The sequence below is a fragment of the Lontra canadensis genome, unplaced genomic scaffold, assembly GCF_010015895.1.
Source record: "Lontra canadensis isolate GAN:19392208 unplaced genomic scaffold, GSC_riverotter_1.0 scaffold145, whole genome shotgun sequence".
Taxonomy (NCBI): domain Eukaryota; kingdom Metazoa; phylum Chordata; class Mammalia; order Carnivora; family Mustelidae; genus Lontra; species Lontra canadensis.
The window spans coordinates 1,231,847-1,255,429 of record NW_022631139.1 but is presented as its reverse complement, the minus strand read 5'-3'; the positions used below and the strand labels follow the sequence as shown (position 1 = coordinate 1,255,429).

General features: G+C 38.5%; 1 protein-coding gene across 3 annotated transcripts in view; it reads right to left on the bottom strand.

Moving 5' to 3' along the window:
• Window positions 1-13,706: 13,706 nt before the first annotated feature.
• The window catches only part of CNTNAP5 (contactin associated protein family member 5), an 809,884-nt gene continuing 800,007 nt past the window's right edge, over window positions 13,707-23,583 (bottom strand). For all 3 annotated transcript variants that reach the window (XM_032843937.1, XM_032843939.1, XM_032843938.1), the window contains 3 exons: window positions 18,942-19,160; window positions 17,360-17,431; window positions 13,707-14,771 (listed from right to left, as the gene is read on the bottom strand). In XM_032843937.1, coding sequence (XP_032699828.1) covers window positions 14,575-14,771; window positions 17,360-17,431; window positions 18,942-19,160 — 488 coding nt within the window. In that variant the 3' untranslated portion in view covers window positions 13,707-14,574. The remainder of the gene's footprint in view (window positions 14,772-17,359; window positions 17,432-18,941; window positions 19,161-23,583) is intronic.

Sequence of the window (23,583 nt, the reverse complement as noted above, 5' to 3'; positions counted from 1 at the left end):
GAAGGGCCATTATATATGGCATCTCTGAATAATACACACAGGAGAAAGAGTCCTTTATTTTTACTTTTACTTACATTAAATATGGTCTTTTTTGACCTCCGTTTATTTTCTCCTGTACAAATCCATCCCCTTTATGGATATAAGTGTGTTTGTTATGTTCTCTAAGGTTCATTAAATTGTGTCACCTTTTCTTTTCTTCTTCTTCTTCTTTTTAATAGTACACTTTGGTTAGTGTATAATATCATCCCAAAATATATTTATTTCTTTTATATTAATAATTCTGCCTAGTGAGGTTCGTCTATATATTTGGTACTCTCGGTTTCTTAAGAGGAGTTATCACAACCTTTAAAATGTATTCTAGGACTAATTATTATTAAATAACATTTATGGCCCTAGTTGAGATTGAGTTACAAATAATCACTCTTAAAGTCAGTTATTTTTGTACCAACATAGTATACTCAGTTTTGTATTGTCATCATTTTTTGAGAAATCTTTTGAGATAGAATTGATCAAAGCCTTCTTGAAAAGAAGAGAGATGGCTGTTAATTCTTTCCATCTTATTCTTATACTCTTATACCTTTTTGCAGAAATAAATTAAATTGGTCTAAAAAGATTTGCTTTCTTTCAGAATCTTGTGTTCTAATACTATAACATCCCATGCCATTTCAGGTTACCACAAATGAATTATTTGATGGCTTGCTAGGATTTTCTTTTTTTCTTCCTTCCTTCTCTGTCTCTCTCTTTCTGACTTTTCTGAATGTTTCCTTCTTTAGAACAGGTAGTTAGGGTCAATGCCAGGGATCATGGCCAAGCCCATTGAAAGGCTGAAGGGCATGGCATTCAATTCTTCTGATTTAAATATGACACTGTTCCTGGTTCTTCTTTATCTTTCAACGTTCATATTTGACCTTGCAACAAAAATGACAGTTATTTAACTCAAAAATTCATATTCAGTTTTGTTAAAAGTGAGAAGTAAAAAAGTCACACAAACCCTCAGGATTTTTATGGGTTTCTGTTAAGAGCTCTTCTTTTCTAGAAGACTTTTTGACCAAGTGTCTTATGTAAATTTTCATCTTCCTCCCCATCCCCCTACTTTCTTTGCTTGGCATTGTCTTGCTAGCTGTAGTCTACTTAAATTTAATCTTTAAATAGCCTTTCTTTTTTTTCTTTCTGCTTAGCTATTTTGTTTGTTTGTATTGTCTATCCTAACACAACAATAGAGATCTGGGATTACAGAATTTGATTCACCATCCCTACAATGCCATCTTAAACATGACATCATTTTAGGAACTTTGGACAAGGGCATCAGCTGGAGTGCCCCAGCCACCCAAAATCCAGCAGGGATTCCTCACCAAAGGATTAAGGAATCAGTATCTTACTATATCTATTGCCCATGAACAGTGCAAAGTTTTAGAAGCTTAAAACTGTCTGATGAATTTTCCTATGCATTGACATCATCTATGCTAAGCAAACAAAACTGCTTTTATCCACAATAATGTTTGTTTCCCTTTATAGTTGCTTAACCTAATTAACTTAATCACACAATTAAATGTGTAATCTGGTCATATTCTGTGGCTTCTGTAAAAGTTGTTAACTTCAACTTCCTTTGGGTCTCTCAAGCTGAACAAAAAAGATTATGACAAAGAGTCTCTATTGTAACTCACATTTATATATGTTTTCTGTATAACAGGTGTTTTCATATTCATAGTCTCTTTTGTTTCTTATTTCCATGGCAACATTTTGAGGCAAGCAGGAATCTGAGGTCATCCAGCCCATACCTGTCAAAGCTGTGGCCCCAGGAACCCACCAGTCTGCTTTATATCTTTCACCATTCAGTCCACTCAAGGGCAGTCTGGATCTCTTGAATCTCACAACGTTCAGAAACTTCTCCATATTCTCAGCCTTATTTTCTATATTGTGTGTACATTTTCATGGTATTGGTCTCCAAAAGAAAACAAGCATGTATTTTATATTTCCACCTTCTATGCTAAAAGGGGATAGACTTCAAATTCAATGAATGTTTGTCTAATTAAGGGGTTTGCAAAGTATGACCTATAGGTCAAATCTGGCCAATTGTTTTTTTTTTGTTGTTTGTTTGTTTTGTTTTTGTTTATGTTTTTGTTTTTGGTTTTTTTTGTATAGCCTGTGAGCTAAGCATATCTTTTTGCAGTTTAACAAAATAAAAAATAAAAGAAGAAATAAAAAGAAGAAAAATTTCATTGGGTGTGAAAGTTATATGAAATTTAAATTTCAGTTTCCATGCTTTTGGAACTCAGCCATGTTCATTCACTTACACAGTGTCCATAGCTGCTTTCAACTAAAACAGCAGAATTGAGTGCTTACAACAGACACTGACCTTAAAGCCCCAAATATTTACTATCTGGCCCTGCCATATTTGATGGATATTTTCTCCCACTCTGGGCTTGAAAGTGCAATAATAATAACTAATATTTGTATTGTTCTGTATAGTTTTAAAAGATGCTTTTGTCTTTCTTTTATTAATTACTCAAAACAACTCGTATTATAAATTAGATACCTAAAGCTCAAAATAGTGGTTCAACTGTTCCTGGTCTACGCAGTTGAAAAGAAAGGGTTGGGACCAAATGGAAATCTTCTGAAATCAAATCCCATCTAATGCTTGCTTGAATATGTTATAACTGAAAAAATAATTCCATTTCACTTTTGCACATCCCTTATTTGTCATCTTTGCTTTCCCTATTCCAGTGAGGAAACTTTGATGTAAAAGGTCATTGTCACATCTTTGCTTAGTTGCCTGTCAATTTTGAAAAAGAACTTCCTAACCTCATTCTAAGCCATATTGAGCTACGTATAATTTCCTGAATTGGCACACTCGCTCTTGCCTCGGTGCTTTTTTTCAAATGCCATTTTCATTCTCCTACTTGCCATTTTCATTAACTTCTGATCATCCTCTAGACCCATTAGACACAACTGAAACCACACCTCATTTAGTCAAATACCTGCTCCCTGCTCGTGTGTATTAATTGGATCCTGGGCATTCTCTATAGCACCTGCTATATAGGCATGTTGTTCATGTGCTGGACTCCCCAAGGATTATGGTATTATTCCTATCATCTTACTCAAAATCCACATCAAAATTGCTGAGTAATATTTATTGATGAATGAATTAGAGAGGAAATTAATGGTTACTGTCAAAAGTTAAGTAAAGTTCATATTATACACTGTAATAATAATACTAAAAAGTTATCTTACAAAATCTAAAGGATGACAAAATGTCTTTTTTAGTAAGATAAAATGCTAAAGAACGTATATATACATCACAAGATATTGATCCATTTTTATTTGATTTCTGACAGTTTTATTTTTAACTTTGCCTTTCCTTATAATTTAAATAACAAGGCATAAATGGGGAGTTCACCATCTACAACACTGCAGACTTTCAATTAATGTCCTATCATAAAGTCTCCTTAAGAAGCTCACCAGCCCCTTCATAGACACCAAAAGGGAAGATCCACAGGCATTGAAATACACTATAACATGAACATCCCTCTAGAATTCCAAGATCGTGCCATGGCTGATGGAAAATCTCACCTATTCATTGGAAAGGAACAATTGGTTTGTTTTGTTGTAAGTTTCTGTGCTCAAAATGTTTTCTATGGGCTCTGGCTTTAAGTAAACATTGGATAATGCTATTCTCTTCCAGAAGCACTCTGCCTCTTAAGACATCTGACAAGTAAAATCAGCTACACTCCTCATTCACGGGGATTGGCTGGGCAAGTAGGTACATCACAGAGAATGTCGGACAGACACAAAATGATTCCTACATATCTCAGTTTCAGTGTTGGCTCAGTGTAAATGGCTATTGACTGAGAACCCCTCAGTTTTCTACTTATAGGCTTTTTGTTTATCTTTCTAGTTGGAGATTTTCATCTAATTTCATTGAGCAGTAGAAGCCAGGGACTGAGCAGTTATACCAGGTCAAAATACAATATTTGTATTTGTTTTAGCTGTAGTTGTGTATGGCTAGATGTGGTTTTAAGGCTGAAATTGGTTAAATCTTCACTATTCCAGTAGCCACTCATATCAATCTAGGAAATGGGTGTTAACATTCCTATTTTCCAGATGAGAAGCTGAGTTGCAAACAGGGTAAGATTCTTGTCTAAGGCTACACAGATAACACAGTAGGCATTGAATCCAACTGTCTGTATTATCAAAGACTGTGCAGTTCTTTTAGCAAATTAATTTTCTCACACTAGATATATTTATCTGAAAAAAAGGAGAAAAACAATACCTGTCAATAGTTTCATTATGACAAAAAAAAAGTAGTGTGTATAAGTACTTGACATACACAGCAATTGGTAATTATTTTATTATTACATTACTATTATATGAGGGTATTTGGATCATGCCAGTTATCTTCATAAAGTTAGTATCTCTTAAATGAGAGCTTTGCACACAACAAAAGGCCATGGGAGACAAGGACAAGTCGTTACACTCTCCAAACCAAAGTGTCAGGGACTTGAGAGCTACCACCTGACCTTTCATCAGGATTGCCCTCCTGAGCTCTCCCTTGATGGCATTTGTCCTCTGTTCAGTGAAAGATATGCTCTAAGACAGGCTTTAATTCTCTAAGGCCTATTTGAACAGTTGAAGCTCCTCAGAGGACAAGGCTGAAGTGGATTTGCCTCTTCGGCTAGTCAGCGCTGTCATTAGTTAGCGATGGTGTTTCCTCCCCACGGACGGATATCACATTCCAGACTGGGCTTTCAGCAGCCGGCACACTGGTGTCAGAGACTGTACAACCTGTCTCAGATGTGCAGACACTGTGAGCTCATCTACCTGATCATATGTTGGCCCTTGGAAAATGTTTTTTGAACCCTTATGAGCAATGTAATCAATTCACACACAGTTTAAAAATTGTATTAAAAATACCATGAAGTTATTCCTTCCCTGTTCCTCTGCCCCATATTTTATGTCTGCTTGGACTCAGAGACATTTTTTTCCTCTTTTATATTACAGGTTTAAACCAAATACAGATATGGCAAGTGGGTAAGATTAACACAGTTCTTCATTAAATTTGCCTGTTATTCTCTGATTATATCATGGGACTAGAAAGCAGCTCATGAAAAAGAGGGTAGGAAAACTAATATATTTTTAGTACTTGAGTATTATTTTAAAATCTATTGAATGAGGCACTGAACCTCAGAGATGAGAAAGGACTTATTTATTTGCTGTCCTTCAGCTACTAATTAGTAGAGTTGGAATCTGAACTCTGACTTTCTGGCTAAAAGTCTGTAAGAACAAGTTCTCCTATATAAAAAAAAAAAAATGAAAACATTTAAGATAATTGATTTGTTTCATTATTTACAATTATGTACCCACTTTTGTGGGGAAAGGGCATCTTAAAAGTTTATTTATAGCAGAGCCAGAGCTAGAACTCAAGACCTCTTCTAGTCCAATCTGCTTGCGAACTACTACTGAGTCTCTTTGCAGAACAAAGTATGAATGCCTTTTCTATGCCTGGCTGTATTAAATTCTGTGTGATATGTGGCCATTTGTTTTCAAAATGTTAGGAAATGATAAAGAGATATATAATGACAGGTAGCAATATTGGAGGGTTCCACTGCCCTGTACATAGCTAAGTGGTTTGCATGTATTACTTCATTTGATACTCAGGGTTTCTAAATGTTTTGTTAATAATTTTCCCGTTTGTATCTTCAAAACCCAAAGATTATAGAGGTTAATCTATTTCAAGTCACAAAACTAAAGAATGGGATTTTATGGGATTTGAGCCCTGATGGTGTGCCTGGCTCTGATGTCTTTGCATCTCTACCATATAATTATGGCTTTGAGCCTTGTCCCATGCTTCCCTCTAGCTTTTCCACCCCTTCAACAGACTCCAAATTGTATTTACTCCCTGCTTTTTCTTTAGGTGGTTCTAAGAAGGGTCTTCAATGCTTTAATCTTGCTAAAGCCCATAGTGTTTATCTATTCTCCTCTGACTTATTTTCTCAGTAGCATTTAAGGACTGTTCACTGCCTCTTGGTTAATCACTTGGTTTTCTGGGATCCAGCTTACTCACCTGGTAGCTCACTCTTGTTCCTTCCTCAGTGTCTGGCTCTTTCTCCTCTAACAGTTCAGGCTCTATTTTTGAGTTATACTCACGCTCTGGATATTCTCAGTGAGACTCTCTCTCACTCACATTCATACACATATATTTGTACACCTCTACACGAACATACATATAAATAGGTCCCCATGTGTCTGTCCAGACCAGACCACACTCCTGAACTACAGACATATACCTAGATACCTGCTTGACATCTCCATGTATTGTTTAGTCAGAATCTCAAACAACAAAATCCCAAATTAAATTCATGATTCACGCTTCCTACCTCCCAGCTGCCATTCTCCAAAACAAAGCTATTTGCTCCTGTCCATTCAGTTGTTTATGCTTAAAATTTAATTTTTCTTGATTCCTTTCTTCCCCTCACAATCTCCTTTGAATACATCAGCAAGCCCTCTGGGTTCTGTCTTGACCAGCTACTATTACAGTGTCTTCTACAATAGTCTTAGTCCAAACCACCATTGTCCTCCATCAGATGGGTCCTGGGATGCCCAGATGGCTCACTGGGTTAAAGCCTCTGCCTTCAGCTCAGGTAATGATCCCAGGATCTTCGGATGGAGTCCCACATCAGGCTTTCTGCTTGGCAGGGAGACTGCTTCCTCCTCTCTCTGCCTGCCTCTCTGCCTACTTGTGATCTCTGTCTGTCAAATAAATAAATAAAATCTTAAAAAAAGAAAAAAAAAAAGAATGATTGGTCCTAACTGTTCTTTCCTCCTCCCCTCTTCTTCCCCTATAGCCTGTTCTTCATTGAGAAGTTAGATGTGTTGTTTTTTTTTTAAGGTAAATCTGACATTATCACTTTCCTGTCTAAAAAACTTTGCCAGGCTTTAATTTCTAGTTGTTGACCAACTACCCCATGCACAGAATTGTTAATAAGGAACATATGAAGTGAGTTCTATTTCATGAAAATGGATGTTTAACACATAGAGTCCAGTTGGGCTTAGGGCTCTGAGAAGAAAGGGAAAGTGAGGCAAGATAAGAAATGTGGCTGCTGGAAATGGGCCCTGATGAAGGCCTAACAGAGGCCCAGGATTTTACATGGAGAGCTGAAACCAGGATGCCTCCAGAGCCCTGAACAAGACTTTTGACCAAGCCAACAAGATTACTCTTGTACACATTTGAGCCAGGCATGCAGGCGAGTATAATTCAGCTGAGTGATAAGACAGCCCATGACAGCACTTTCAGGCCTCTTGAAATCAATAAACCCAGGGAGTGGGAGTTTCATGTTTCTCCAGCAACACCACAGGCCATGTTGTCTGGGAGTTAATGGTCTAAGGGATAAGAATGGCAGCTAAGGGATTAATTGTTTGACTCTTCATTAACCCAAGAAAACACAGCAAGAGACATTTGGCTTCCACACAAAATCATACAAAATTCTCTCTTTATTAAATATACATTATTTACAGTTTAAGTCTTCCTTCTGTACAACAGTAACCATAGAAAACAAAGAAATCTAAGGCTAACTTTTATTTTTCCCCATACAGTGTATTAAGACATGTTACGTGGTCTACAAAACTGACTTGGAACGAGGCAACATCACTTGGGATTCTCTTTTAAGAATAAAAATGAGAAGGTCCAAAGGAAAAGCTAGACTCTGGGAGATCTACAAAAGGAGGTGACCTGTTTTGTGCTTTTGCCATAACAAAAAGTCTGACGTATAGATTTTGGGGGGAGAGGTTATTTTGCATTTTATTGTTTGTTTGTCAAAAAATAATCTCCCCACTCCTTCTAATTCCTCAAAAAAGAGGGCCGGCCACTGCATGCCAGAGAGAGACAGATCTCCCATCTGAAATGGGCATGGTAACCTTCTGATGTAGAGATCCGCAAACTGCAGTCCACAGGCCAAATGTGACCTATTGCCTGTTTTTTGTAAATAAAATTTTATTAGAACATAGCCATGCCTCTTTGTCTATATTTGCCCCACTTCCTGCTACCAAAGCAGAAGTGAGTATTTGCAACCAAGACTATTATTGGTTTGTAAAGCCTAAAGTATAGATCATCCAGCCTTTTACCAGAAAACATTTTCTGACTGCTTATCTATTAAATCCTAGAGGCAGACTCTTGGTTCCCCTTTAGCCTGCATTTGTATCCCCAGTGACAACCCTGGACACATTTTTCCTCTTCCTGTTGACTGAGGGAAGTAACAGCCTAAGACATTACAGGGTATCAGAAGGCCTGCCAACTACCAGCTTCAGAAGGAGAAAAGTCTTGGTGTTGGACCTTCCTAAATGGGAAGTCCCTCTTACACTATAATTATGCTGCTTTAAAGCAAGGTTTAGTATTTTTTTTTTTTTTGCATGGATATTTAAGGCAGGGCAAAGTTACATAAGTTGACACTGCTGTTCAAATAGAAGAGACTATGTTAATATTTCATGTAAAGCCTTTGGGATGGGGTTGACTATAATGGAAAAATATGACTAGGCAGATGCCTGATAATATTATTCCTCAAAGTTTCAGTGAAAGTTTCTACTTATGGGCCTTCCAATGAGTCTGCAGGGCAATGCAATGCTCCTCTTGCATGCCTAGAACATTGTTCATATCTTTGGAGGCTGCTGCTAGCATCTGAAGCATGAAATAACATGATGCAAATGAAAAGAAGACCAGGATTTAATTATGAAACAATTAGATTCACCTTTGGTCATGGTCTAGTACTACTCTTCCAATTTTATCCTGGTATTTTGTAAAATTTTCTATGTGTCACTGGGAATGATTGAGAAAGCCAGTGTTCCCAAGTAGTGTTAGATGGTGGGTTCCTGGTAGTATTCATTGTTAGGGATGGAGAGTATCACATGTTTTTATAATGTGTCATCCTATGGCAGGACCAATGAAGGGGAAAGAAGGACCCTAGACTGATTTCAGGACCTCCAGCCTTCCACGTATGTGAGTTTTGATTCAGGACAGCGGATCTAAAGAGTTTTTTGACAGTTTATTTCCCTTAAAATTGTGTCTGGGTGTTCAACCTGAGCAAGGTGTATCATTGTGGTGATAGCACTAAAGCATCCTGGGAAAAACTTGATGAAATAAAAATACTGAAAAAGAAAAAAATGTGGTCAGTGTAGGGCTGGGAAGGGTCAAAAAAAATGTCATTAAAAGGTGGGTAATGAATTCTTCATGCATACCCCATGATATTGCCTCTTTCCCTAATGTGTAAGACAATTATCTAAATGTACTGAAGAGACTCCTGAATTAGGAGCCAAGAAAGTGGGAAGAGCTGCTGCCACTGATCTGTGGTGGGAGCAATAACCCTCCACACCTGAGACGGCCACCAACTATTGCCACAGATTCCCTCCTCCACCTCAGCATGTTCTCAGCAGGTGTGGTCAATACACCAACACCAACTTTTGCCTTTATCCTTGCTCATGTCTGCTCAGCCACTTTGTAGTCTATAAACATTACAAAAGACAGACAACTAGCTTACAAAGTACAATATTTCACTAAAAAAATGTGCTTTTCTGTTCTTCCTCAGAGTACCTTAGTGCAAAATAAGAGAAAAATCACTCAAACATAGCAAGAGTTCAATATTAAAACCTCATATGAAGGTTTCAAACAATTGCCAACTCAAGAGGAAATCTATCCCTACTGAACAGATGTGTATATGTGACATCCTGGAGAAACCTGGGCTAACAGCCCTATTTTACAAAGTCTTTATGTATGTGTCTGTTTATACTATTTTTCCCTTTAAGAGGTTCAACTACTCAGGATTTGTGGGAGCAGAGATGAAAATTGGAGACACCCAAATCTACAAACTATATGCTCACCAAGTAAGGGGGTTGATGAGGGGAAGAGAGGATAGGTTGAGAAAGAAACAAGAACAGTATGTGGAAGAAATTCAATTACACTAAGTGTTTTTTTTCAAGAAAACATTTTCAAACTGCATGAGAGACATGAAATAGCATTCAGTTATCCTCCATGTATTCATAAAGTTTGGGGTTTGCTTACACCTTATTCCATTAACCACTTTCACATCTGCAAAAACAAGGAAATCTCTTTATTTACTTGATCCACTTGCGACATGTAGGACAACTGAAGCCTAAGTATGTCAAAGCCTTTAGGCTAAAGAAAAATGAGTAGCAGAGCTACACACTGTCTCAAATTCCCCTTGGCAGGCTGGTGTTACAATATGGATTTGATGGATTGCAGCTATGGGGGAATTCAAAGGAACCCAGGGCATTGGTGGACAAACTGTCAAGGCTTTTTAAAGAAAGATTTCAACAGCCTGGTTTCTATTTCCCTGAATATCTTGGAGAAGATACTCTGTTTTTAGCTTCCCAGTGTGGCTCCTCTAAGTGAATGAGCTTCCTGCAGAGAAGAGACAGGTGTGACTTTCTGGATTGGAAAAATTAACTCAGGGCACAGAGGTGAGACCTCACTTAGATGGACAACAACCTTTAGTCAGTTATTTACTTGAAGATACTTCATCTAGTTCTCAGAGATCATTTTAAGTAGAGTCAAATTGTTCGTGGGGACAAAGAAGGGTTTTAGGAGGGGTGGAAGGACAGCAGACACCTTAAAGGGCATTCAGAAGAGCAAATGAGACACAAGAGGTCATAAACACATGGCTTGGAAAGAACAGAAAAAAGAGGAGGAGGGGAGTGGAAGTGGAGATTGCTGTCCCTATCCCACAGAGAGTCCCCAGGCCATCAACTGTCAGGTCTGCTGATGGGAAGGAGGATTTTCAGAATACCCGAACCTGAAATGAAGCAAGAATGGAGAGAATTGGGCTTCCTCCAAGGTACTTTACAGACAAGGACCATCATTGCTGCTGTTCCTAAAGAGTTAATCCATCTCCCTCTACAGGAAAGTATCTGAATAGATAAGTATTTGCTTTGAAGAAGAGAAGCAAGGCAGTTTATTGAAGGTAGAATATACAAGAAAAAATTATGAATATCTTCCCAAAATTTATCCGTTTGTGTGTCTAGCCAAGTCTTTGCGAAAATGATTGTTCAGGACCTTCACTCTATGCTCTATAGAACCATATGTACCTCCCCTGATAGACTCTGAGCCCCTCCAAGGGCAAGAACAAGGTATAATTTACATGTGTACAGCCCATGTCTAGTGCAACCCTTGGAGTACTGGACATTCAATAAATAAGTCATAATGAATTAAGAAAGGGAAGAATCTATTTCTTTTGTTCCTATCCTGCTCCTGCTACCTTGTGGTGAGCCTGGGGCTAACAGAGGGTAGAAGTCAGATTAGTACCACCTCTGTCATTACTAATGAGAACAGAAACTTTTATAGAATCAGGCTCAGAACCCTTAAAATAAATCTCCCATGTGAAGTTTAGAATGAATAGAAGAGGCTAAACTATCCATAAATATATATCTAGAGAAGTGAGAAATGTCTAATGCTCTAGATGAATTCTCATAGAGACCACGGCAGTCTAACCTATATGCACAATGAGTGATGCGGTGGGTGTTGAATATAATTTAGGGTAAGCAAAGGTACTGCTGCTTACATAAATAGGCTTGTTTGGTAGGAATTATATCAATAAAATATCCCCTTTAGGGTGTGAAATTGCATAGGTGCTTTTGGTTTTTCTGTAAAGGGACCACACTCCGTAAAATCATTTTGTAATCAGCAGTTGTCAAGGACTGAGGGTTACAGTGGAGGGTTGTGGTGGTCCAGCTGGTGGAGTATGTCAGGAATCTTGATTACCCAAGCAGAAAACCGTGGTTAAGGAGGGACCAGAATGCTTTCAATGACTATTTGTTTTAGATTATAATCACTCAAAGATCCAAATACTCACACACTTGAACAATCACACAGGACTACATGGATTTAGTACCACTGAGGAAAGACAGGCAGAGTTAGCACTTATTTCTGAGTGAAAATTGTGTTTTGCTTTGGAGGGAGCAGCTTGCTTGTTTCCACATACATCTAGTGAAAGTTAGTGTTCTCTGGGTGAAACAATCCAACCCTGTAAAAGTAATTCTGGTTTAGCCCTGAGACTCTACTTGTAAGAGTAGATTGCACGGTCTTGGCATTGGTTTCTAGGTCTGTGATACATCATCATGTGTATATATACATCGTCTACGTGCGCAGGGAGGCGTGCTGGTGGATTCTGAGGTGCAGATGTGGCAAGGATAGAGCTTCACAGATTCTTTACCCTACAGAGCTCCCTACGAGCATATGCAGGTAGATGAGGAAAGCAAATACTCTGGGCTCTCCATTCCTTATATCAGCACTATGTCAGCAAGACAGAGTCCTTGCTTTTCAGAGACTTGAATAATGAGGGTTTCCAGTTTTATTACTCACACCTTCCTTTGCCTTTCCACTTCACTACTGGAGATGCTTCAGGCTAAACCCACTGCACTTCATGGTAACTTTTATTTCAGGGGACAAAGGACTATGTACCCAAGCAAAAAGCTGATTTATACAGTCTTTTTATGGAAATAGAAAGTTCAAAAGTGAAAACTGGAAATAGGGGTGGACAGGGCAGGAGCAAACAATATTTAAAGATCGTTCCTCTTATTAATGGATCATTGATCTAATTTTAAAAAGCTAGAGGGAAAAAAAAAAGGATGCCCATGTTGGAATCACTTTAAATAAATTGACTAGAAAAATCATATAATGCAGTGATTAAGAATCCACAGAAAGTTTTAAGAAAAGAATGTATATTTAGAACATCTTAAAATTGAGAAATATGATTACAAGCCGAATCCTTACCCATGTTCTTAGACACTGAAAGAAAACCCTGAAATGGATTTGAAATGAGATGGAGCTAATGAGTTCCTTATTGGGAGCCTGACCACGCAGGGGAGTGTTAAATAATCAGAGGCAATAGACACTCTAAGAGCAAGATGGAATTTCTGCTAACTGTCAAGGCTGGCAAACTGCAATGTGGTAATTGTTTCCCAAACTGAATCTGTCTTGTAAAGAGAATCGGCAAGTACTTTCCACATCTGTGGATCATTATACTGGCATCCCCAGCATTTTGGAGGATTGATATTGTTTTCCCCTTCTCTTTTTCTCCAGGGTGGCCCAGAGGCAAAGAGACCAATTGCCATAGCAAAAATCATCAGGATTCTTACCACTACCTTGTGGATGAGTTTGAGATGCCTTTTTTAAGGAATAACTGTGTTTCTTCAAAGCTTTGTTATCAAGAGCGGCAAAGACCCTGAAACTTACCATCATCTCATCTGGGAGTCTATGCCTATAAAAAGATGTGTGCAGGGGGCCATTATATCCATAGGGTGTAGATGACTTGAAAATGTGATGTACTGTAGAAACTACAGACTCCTCAAACTAAGTAGTGAGGGTTCGCTAGACAAACCATAATGCCCCATCAATCAGTATAACCAGAGCCTCCCAGAGAATGACTCCGTGGACAGAGGTGGGGTCATTGTGTTTGCCCTAAAACATGAAACCTGCATTCACTTTATTCACCAGATCTTTGGTGAGTGGATGGAAGGGAAGACTCCTGCTTGGTATTTCTCTTCTTTCATGCAGTTTTTAAAAAATTATTATTTTGTTTTTGTTTTGTTTTTAAAGCTCAGTTAAGATGGTTTAAGCTCTTTAATGAAACTGGGTACTATTTTAGACTTTTATTAGAGTTTCTTTATGCTGAAATATATATATATATATATACACATATATATATATATATATCTCAGTATAATAATTCCAAGAAAAACCTATCTAACATTTCTTACAAAATTGGAAGAGGCATTTTTGAAGTTATAGAACATCTACTTCCTAGCAGCTTTCTTTTTTACCTTCTAGTTTCAAGCTACTATTCCCCATGCTTCCCCCAGGTTTATGCTATTGTGTGCTGTTCTAAAGTGTCAGCCCCAGAAGAGAGTGGTAAGAAAGGAGCAAAGGAATAGCTCACTACTATCAGGAATCCTATATCTGAAATACTCAGGGGATAAGAGTCAAAGTGAAAAAAGGTGATGAGTTAGGGCTATGGGAGTCCTATGGTAAGGAAAGCCAACACAAAACAAACCTCTCTTATTCCTTTAAAAGTGTCACTGAAGTGAACCAGGCCTTTAGCATCTTTTTTCTTTACCCTGAGTTCCCTGGTAGGAATGAACTTGAGGTGGGGGAGGATGTCAAGGATGAGTGTCATACGCCTAAGTCACAGAGCTCAGGTTCAAAGTAAGCCTGAGGTTTAATGCGAGACAGAATGGCTGTGGAACTAAAGAGTGCATTTTACTTAGAAACTGGAAATACATAACTAAATATGCACATGTGCACACATGTGTCTCTTCTTTGTCTAGAGGAGTAAAGTCAGTCTCTTAAGTGATCATTATCACCATAATAAGTTTGTCAGAAAGGAAGGCAGTGGCCATAGCTGCCTGGTCTTCTGGGCTGGATCAAGGGGATCAATGCTGTGGTTGATACCGGTATGTGCCAAAAATAATTGGCAAACAGACAGGAAAAGGAGAATGACCAAAATTAAAAGATAGGAGAAAGGAGAAAAATTTAACAACAACCCAAAAGAGAATATTAGGTGACCCTGCAGGTTTTCAGATGAAATATTCCCGCTTACACTCGCTCACTGTGTTTTGCAAGTCAATGTCATTTCTAAAGGAACTGTCCAAATTTTCTGGGTATTCCTTCTCCTTCATCTGGTTAGTACGGTGTGACTGCTTATGCTGGTACAGGAACCGGGTCATGATGCCGATGATAGAGAAGATGATGAATATCACCACAGCTATTACTCCTATCGATAAAGAGGAAAGAAAGAAAGAAGGAAATCATCAGACCATGCACTCAAAAGAGGTGATTCAGCCTAAACAGAGAAGCCACTTAGCAGAAAGAAACAAAAGAAACCAAACAACAAACTGCTGCATGCCCAGAACTGACATCCAGCTGAAATGTGTTCAGTCTTCAGTTACTAAAAAAAATCTCCTCTTTCAGACCGGCCAGGAAGAAAACCAGTGTAAATCAGAGAATGCCATCATATAAACATGGACTCAGACTGGCAAAGGACTTCTTAATTATTTCTTCAAGACTTGATTTAAAGAATGCAACAGAATCATTTAATTAGCACATTTGTCATGTTTAATCATTTCCCACTTCTTGCAACTGAGTATTTCAGAACTACTTTAGCACCCTGGAAAACCATTGGTGAAGTGTCCCAGACTTCAAAACATGCGCTCCTGATGTAAATTCACTTAAGGTATATGTTTGCTTTGCCGAACATGTTTTGTTAATAATGACAAACTTTCCAAACACGTAGGGTGTTCCTATATTGCTGTGCACTCTGCTAGGCATGGGACAGCTCAGAGACAGTATGCCTCTGTCGTTCAGAGATTGAGAGCCAACTGAAATGACAGTCTTCTTCCAGTTAGGTCAGATTTCTGCCTGCTTTGACTGCATGTGATTTTACTGCATCTACTCGGCAAGTTGCCCTCGCTGACTCGAAGTTCTTGTCTGTACCTTTGCCAAGAAGCCTCTCGGGATGCGAAGAGCAAAGTCAGCAAAAAGAGGGTGAAAATGTAGGAACTGGTGACTTTTCAAGAGAGAATTGTTCTATAAATGAATGTAGGATTTTCAACATTAAAATATGAGAAGTATTTATGATATTCAAATATAAGTTTATTCCCAAGAAAGCCCATATTTTAATGTTTTTGTTTTTCTTTCTAAGTAGAACATATAGTGACGAAATACGTTTCTTTTAGAAAGATAGTTTTGGACATCCTGTATCCTGATTTACATAAGCATGGGCATTTAAGAGTTAAATATATTGACTGCCCATTTTCTCCTGATTTGTTTTAGCGCCAGGGCCATGATTAAGACTGCATACTTTTTTTTTTTTTAATATTCAGAAACCACTATGCAGCATTTTCCCTGGCAAAGGACTTCTTAATTATTTCTTCAAGACTTGATTTAAAGAATGCAACAGAGTAAAACCACCTAAGTTAACAAATGTGAATACACTGGGTGGTAGTGAGTTACTCCCCTGACCGGGGTGCAGCTTTATGGGATAAAATATGGAATCAGTTTCCACTCCTTCAGTACACAGACTGTTCAGAGTTAGAGGAGTTTTCCCAAGGGATTGAGATGCCTTTCCTGTTCTTAGAGTCTCACAGAAGCATGTAACTGAGTAGGAAATGTCAGCAGTCACAAGTCTTTTCTCCCCCTGTCAAATGTGAAATTTTAGCAAGAGAAACAGGCACTACATTCTTTCCTGTGTTTCTTGCTTCCAAACAAAAATCAAGTTGGACCCTCTTAGCTGAAGCAGAAACTCAGGTCAGACATTTTAAGAACTTCCTTAACATGGTTTTCGTTCCTCACAACTACATTATAATAGTACACTTCTGTGCTCCCACAAGCATTTGCACTTCCTCCCTCAAAATATCACTTTCTAGTTCCATTGTTGCTGTGAGTTCATTGTGGACAGCATCTATGGCTTTCACCCATGTATTCCTATGCTCAGTGTGGGGCCTGACCCTTAGCTCAGATTCATTAAATAGAAGTTAAATGAATGGATACTTCTGACTTTTAAAAGAACTCCATCTGGTGTGGATCCACTAATTTAGCCTGCCAGAGGCAGCAGTGGGGGTACCTGCTAGGGCTATGGTTCTTGGATTGCAACGAATTCAGTCTCTCATGGGCATCTTATATTAAACAAGGTTTGGGAATCATTCTGTGTTGCAAGTCCCAGAATAGGGTGGGGGGAGAAAAAATAAGTTACTGAAGGCAGCAGCCAGGCTGTGGCAGGATAAAAAGGGGTGAGACTGACAGGCAGTGAGAAAATGGAAAGACAGGGGAGGAAGGAGGGAGAGCTGAGCTCAGAGCAGAGCAGACAAGATCTGTATCCATAACCATATGTGTTGCTAGATTGGAAACTCCATTCCTGTGGGCTTCACCCTGCTCATTAGATCCAACCCAAATCACTTGGTGGAGAAAACCAACAGGACTGGGGCTTCACCAATCTGTCTGACCCAACATGGCTTCCTCCCATATGTTTTATTGGTGTGCTTTTTTTGTGCTTTAGGAAAACTAACAACTAGATGAAATGAATGGAGTGCAAACTGCCTGTCACTAAGTAAATGTTCCAGCTGTTGACTCAGTAGTCAGCTGCCTGATGGATCGGGGAAGGATGAATCCATGGTGATGGGGATGATAGGCGAAAGGGTGCCTTTGATCACATCCATGACTATTCATGAAAAAGCTCATGGTCTGGAAGATCATGCAGGGTTCTGGATACTAGATGTCTATAATTAAGGAAGGAATCATATAAATTTCTCCCAAGTACAGAATTGCTTATGGCCCCTCTGCTTTCAGCAATAAGGAATGACTTACCTCCAATGACAGCCGAGTCACTTCGAACAGCATTAGTGAGTGGTTCTCGTTCATCTGTCTTCCCAAAGGGATCTGCAAGGAGTAAAAGACATGGCATTTCACTCCTCATTCTGGAGACAGGAAGGAGGTGCACAATATGGATTCGAGATGACACATCTCTGGATTAGACCAAGTGCTCTCAAACAGTTGTGAGCTTACATTTTTTTAGGAACCCAAACAAACCTACACACAAAAAAGCTTCTGAGGTACACAACTTCCACCCCATAGTTCCGTAACTATTAGCTTCTATATCAGCTATAAGATAATGGGCTGAAACAGATGATGGTAGAACCCACCCATATCTGCTTTTGCCTACAGTTTACTTCTTGGCCTAACCCAGAGGGCCCTCTCTGCTTTGTTGGACCCTCCCTCCTCATGACAATGGCCTCTTACCTCAAGCATACATATGATTTCTGCTTCAGAGGTTTCTTTAGCTGCACAAGGATCCGGAGTCCATTGACAGGGAAAGACAAAAGTGCTGGAGGATTAATACCCCCAAGAAACCCTCACTGACAGAGAGAGGCATTTCACTACACGTACATTAACATGTATGGTAGAAGAAGAAAGAACATCAAATTTGAAGGCCTGGAGACCTGTCTTTGAATCTTGATCTGCCACTTGTTGGCCTGGTGACAGTAAGTTAGATGCATTTTTAAATAACAAATCTGCAAATGTATTAAAAGGGGGTAATGATACCCATATGCATATAGCACACATGGAATTTTCAAGACCTATAGCATCTGCCATCAGTATCCCTGTATCCTCAAGGAAATGCCTACAACATGACTATTGTTTTTCCTGCTTCACAGATAAGGAAATTAGATTGAAGCTATTTAGTAACTTGTCTGGAGTTATAGAATTTATCCATGGCAGAATCAGAATTCAAATCAAGGCTAGTCAACTGTCCCATTCTTTTTGCTTCTATTATACCTCAGTACTGCCAGGAAAATACCAAGCTTGGTGATGAGTAGGCAGCAGCAAAACTCAATCCCCTTTCTTCGTTCATGATTAATAACTTCTTTGACAGTTGATTACCACACTTGATTAAGACAAATCCTAGAGATATTTCAAGACACTATGATGATGGTGACTAAGGAAAGACAGAAAAGGTGTTTTAGGGAGTAGTAAAATAAGAGAAGATTTATGGATGGTAATAGTGTGGGACTTTCCTATTATTATGGAAGGCTGATTTTAATTACATGAATTACATTAGTTCAACAACCAGCCTTCATCTTTCTGACCCTAAAATAAATATATATATAAATTATATATGTAAAATACTCATAAATATATATATATATATATTTATGAGTATTAAGTTCTAACTACTAACTATTGAGTTCTAACTACTCATCTATTAAAAGTAGGATTGTATTCAATACATATAAAATTCAACCATGAGAAACCAGTCATAATTCTTAACTACCTGTAATCATATAAAGTAAGGACTTGTGTAATACTAGCCTTCAACCTAGAACTTCTCGAAGATATCGAAAGTAGTGCTACCAGAAGAAGGCAGTTCCCTGAGTATTCTCCCGTGTACCTGATGAAGAGTGAACTGTGGTCACTGCGTTCACATCCACATCCATCATGGAGCCACAGCTGGATTCCGTCAGGGTCCCATGGACAGTCACAGGTGCAATGGTGGTGTGACGCAGAGCTGCCTTCAGGGGTGCTACCTGGTTATACTGGACTGAAGACAGGCATCCAACAAAACCCAGGGTGTTGGCTTTGGCAACTACAGAATCCAGTCCAACATGCTCTGCAACATGAAAGACACGCCTGTGTTTTGTGTTTGTTTGTTTGTTTTTCAAATTATGCTCTATATCCTTTTAAAATCATATTTAAAATTACAGAACTTACCTTACAATTCTTTGAGTAAGGGAAACCATCCCCTGTCTCTCCTCGTCTTCTCTCCCCAAACCTTACCCTACACTATAAGCATCAATTTATCAATCACATATCGTGGAAAACTGTTAGGGCCATCTCTGCTTTGAATTAATATTTCAAACTTCCAAATTCTCATTCATATATTTTATGAACTGTAACAAAGACTTAATAAATCTGTTTTACACTCTGGATGTTTTATAAAATTCTTTCATTATCCCCATCACCATTTATCTATAGATGCTGGGGATTAGTTCAAGCACACTACAGTGCTCATTACATTGCACTCAAAAATGTCACAAGTAAAAAGAAAATGAAAAGAGGTGAAGAGAACAGAAGTCAAAGTGGCTCTTCCAGAAGTTTCTCACATTCAGTGTTGTATGTGGACTGTGTAAACTGACCGTCGACTCAAGATTTTCACCTGCTTAGTTCTGTTCCTGGTACTAATTGGGGGGCACTGATTTTCTGATAGCAATCTACCAAAGTAGCTTTGAGTCTTTGTAAAAGGTGAAGAGGCAATCATTTATGATTCACAGCAAGGTCTAGCGTCTTATTTTCTTCAAGATTTGTATTAAGATTATTCAGTAGCCCCTTTCTCTCTTTTAGCAAAGATCATTTGAACAAATTGCTAAGACACAATTACATAAAACTTCAATACACATGAACTGCTTCTTTTTTTCTTAAGGTGTAACAGTTTCAACCTATCTAGATGGTTCAAATAGTTATTGTATTATCATAATCTATTTATCTTCTGGAAGAAGACAAGGACTTCCCTTTCCACCCAGCAGGGATTATATTTTATTTCAAATCTATAAATGGTCAAAGTGCCTCCGTGTATCTCCAAGTGAGAATTATTTTGGTAGCATGTAGAAAGAGATGTAGTAAGAATATGGAAGGAAAGGAGGAATTAACACCCCTTTATAATGCCTTCTCTAGTTTTGTGCTTATATTCTCTGCCTTCAACACCCATATAAATCTCACTAGTTTATCATCCCTCTCTTCTTACTGGAGAAGGAAAGAAACCATGTGTATTAATTTTATGCAGCTACTATAACAAATCACTGCAAATGTAAACAATTTAAATTAAACAATGTAAAACAACACAAATTTATTGTCTTATAATTCTGTAGAAGTCTGACATGGGTCTCCGTCGGATAAAATCAAGCTGCTGGCTTGATTTTAAAACCTCTTCTAGAGGTTTTAGGGGATAATCCATTTCTTTGCCTCTTCTAGCTCCCATGAGCCACCTACATTCCTTGGCTTGTTGCCCTCTCCCCAGATCTTCAAAGCCAGATCTGCTGCATGTCTTTGTGTCTTTCCTCCATAGTCACTCCTGCTTCTAATTCTCTCCTGTTGCTTTCTTTTTTTCACTTTAAAGACTCTGGTGAATACAGTGAGCTCACTCAAAAGTTTCAGGTTATTCTCCCTATCTTAAAGCTCACTGATTAGCAACATTAATTTCATTTGCAACCTTACTCCTCTTTGCCACTTAACCTAACATATTCACAGGTTCTGAGGCTAGGACTTGGGTATCTCTGTGGATCATTATCCTTCCTACCATTACATGTCTGAGAAACTATGAGAATTTTCTGGGTAATGATAATGAAAGTTTAACAGAGATGTAAAGTGACACTTCTTCAAAAGTAAAAGAACATTGGAGCAGGGGGAGGAAACTACTGATTTCCAAATATTCCAATAAATGTCCTACAGTAGTGGTACATATTTGTTACTCATTAAAGGATCACACATATGTTTATGTTTATTTCTCAATATGGACTCCAAAAGACTTTCTCATAAGAGACTTTTTGAATATTGTTATGTAACAGTTTCCCAGGCCAACAAGCCTTCTTTAATGAAGACAGCGTACTTTTGCCAAATGGCACTACAACTCAGTGTACCCTGCTGTAATTCCAAACACGCATTCAATACTGATTGGTAGTTCTCAAGGGGTAAAGTTAGAGATTAGAGCATTTAAAAGAAGAGGAAGAGACAGTAGAAGAAAAGCAGAAACTGACATAAAGTTTTTGCATTGTAGGATTTCAAACCGGTGGAAAGTGACAAGTCATTGTCATTATGCCTTAAGGGTCTAAGTCAAAAGTGCCAGATCTCATTCCCAGAACCCAGTTAGAAAGAACCCTAGATCAGGGCCAAGGTCCTTGGAGGACATCGTTCTAGTGACTGCTAGGGATACAAGCTCCAGAAACAAGAAAAAGCACATGGATAAATTGGGGGAAATGACAGACAATGACATTCTCTTCTAAAAGGAAGAGACGTTTTGAATAAAGTTTTATGTCTAAAGTGTATTTATTCTAGGTGTATAATAAAGATGGAACCCTGGAGATGTTTCTGAAAAGAAATGAAGAGGATAAAAATCCCTGATAGGAGAAAATACTCCCAGTACGGGGCCGGATATAATGATTTCTCAGATCTTTACATATATGGAGAGCTTAATTAATTAATTAATAAAATATATATTAGGATAACTCCAAATTATTTTTTCTTCATATAGCCTTGTTAACTAATATGGGGTAGGGAATAATCATTTACTAAAAGAAATTTAAAAGCTACAAATACTCATGGTCCCCATCTATTACAAGTACCTATTATATAACCATGCAATAACTGGTTTTAAAGTATTTTTCTTTTTCCCTCAAAAGCTCTTCCAGATACTATTCAAAATTTACAAAGGAAGACACTGACACTTAGAAAGGTTAAAAGATTTAAAAAAGACAATATGGCGAAGTTGAGGCTCAACTATAGTTCAGGTTATAACTTGAAACACAGGATATATTTTTATTTATTTTAACTCTTCCTGTCAGTTAACCTCCCTCTGCTGGAGACACCTGGTTTGAATTCTATCTCCACCACAATCTGTGGATTACTGACTAAATAAACCTTTCTGGGATTTAATTTCTACAACCAGAAAATGGACATAGCAATGCTAACTTGTTGTTGTCAATCTCTTTTACTCTTTATATTTCTTTAATATTTATTTATTTTACAGAGAGAGAATGACAGAAAAAGAGCTCAAGTGGGTGGAGGGGCAGAGGGAGAGGGAGATAGAGGGAAGCAGACTCCCCTCTGAGCACAGAGCCCTATGCTGGGCTGGATCTCATGACCCTGAGATCATGTGCCCTGAGCCAAAACCAAGAGCTGGATGCTTAACCAGCTGAGCCACCCAGACACACTAATTCTTTTTATTTGTAACTGAAATTGAGTTGACATACAATAGTACAGTAGTTTCAGGTATATAACATAGTGAATCGATAATTACACATTTTAGAACATACCACAAGTGCAGTTATCATCTGGCACATGTTAGTACAATATTATTGACTGCATTCTCTATGCTGCACTTTTCAGCCCTGTGACTCCTTTATTTTCTAATTTCAATTTTGTACCTTTTAACCCCCTTCACCTGTTTTACCTAAAACTCATCTCCCTTTCCTCCAGCAGCCACCAATTTGTTTTCTATATTTATGGGTCTGATTCAGGTTTTTTATTTGTTTGTTCATTTGTTCTGTTTTTTAGATTCCATATGTAAATAAAGTAATATGTTATCTGTCTTTCTCTGTCTGGCATACTTCACTTCACATATTACCCTCTAGGTCCACCCATTTTGCAGCACATAGCAATTTCTGATTATTTTTATGGCTGAGTAATATTCCATTGTACATATATAACACATCTTTTTATACATTCATCTGTCCATAGATATCTGGGTTACTTTCATATCTTGGCTGTGGTAAATACGGTAAAAAAATAAAATAAAATAGGTCAAGATGGCGGAGAAGTAGCAGGCTGAGACAACTTCAGGTAGCAGGAGATCAGCTAGATAGCTTATCTAAATATTGCAAACACCTACAAATCCAACGGGAGACTGAAGAGAAGAAAAACAGCAATTCTAGAAACAGAAAATCAATCACTTTCTGAAAGGTAGGACTGGCAGAGAAGTGAATCCAAAGCGACAGGAAGATAGACCACGGGGGAAGGGGCCGGATCCCGGCAAGCGGTGGAGCCACGGAGCACAAAATCAGGACTTTTAAAAGTCTGTTCCGCTGAGGGACATCGCTCCAGAGGCTAAACCGGGGTGAAGCCCACGCAGGGTCAGCGTGGCCTCAGGTCCCGCAGGGTCACAAAAGGATCGGGGGTGTCTGAATGTCACAGAGCTTACAGGTATCAGAACGGGGAAGCTGGCTACAGAGAAGAGCTGAGGAGTGAGCTCTAAGCTCAGGTTTACCTTGAACCAGTCACAGGCTCGGTCAACTCGGAGCACGGCCAGAGGCCAGGGTGACGGG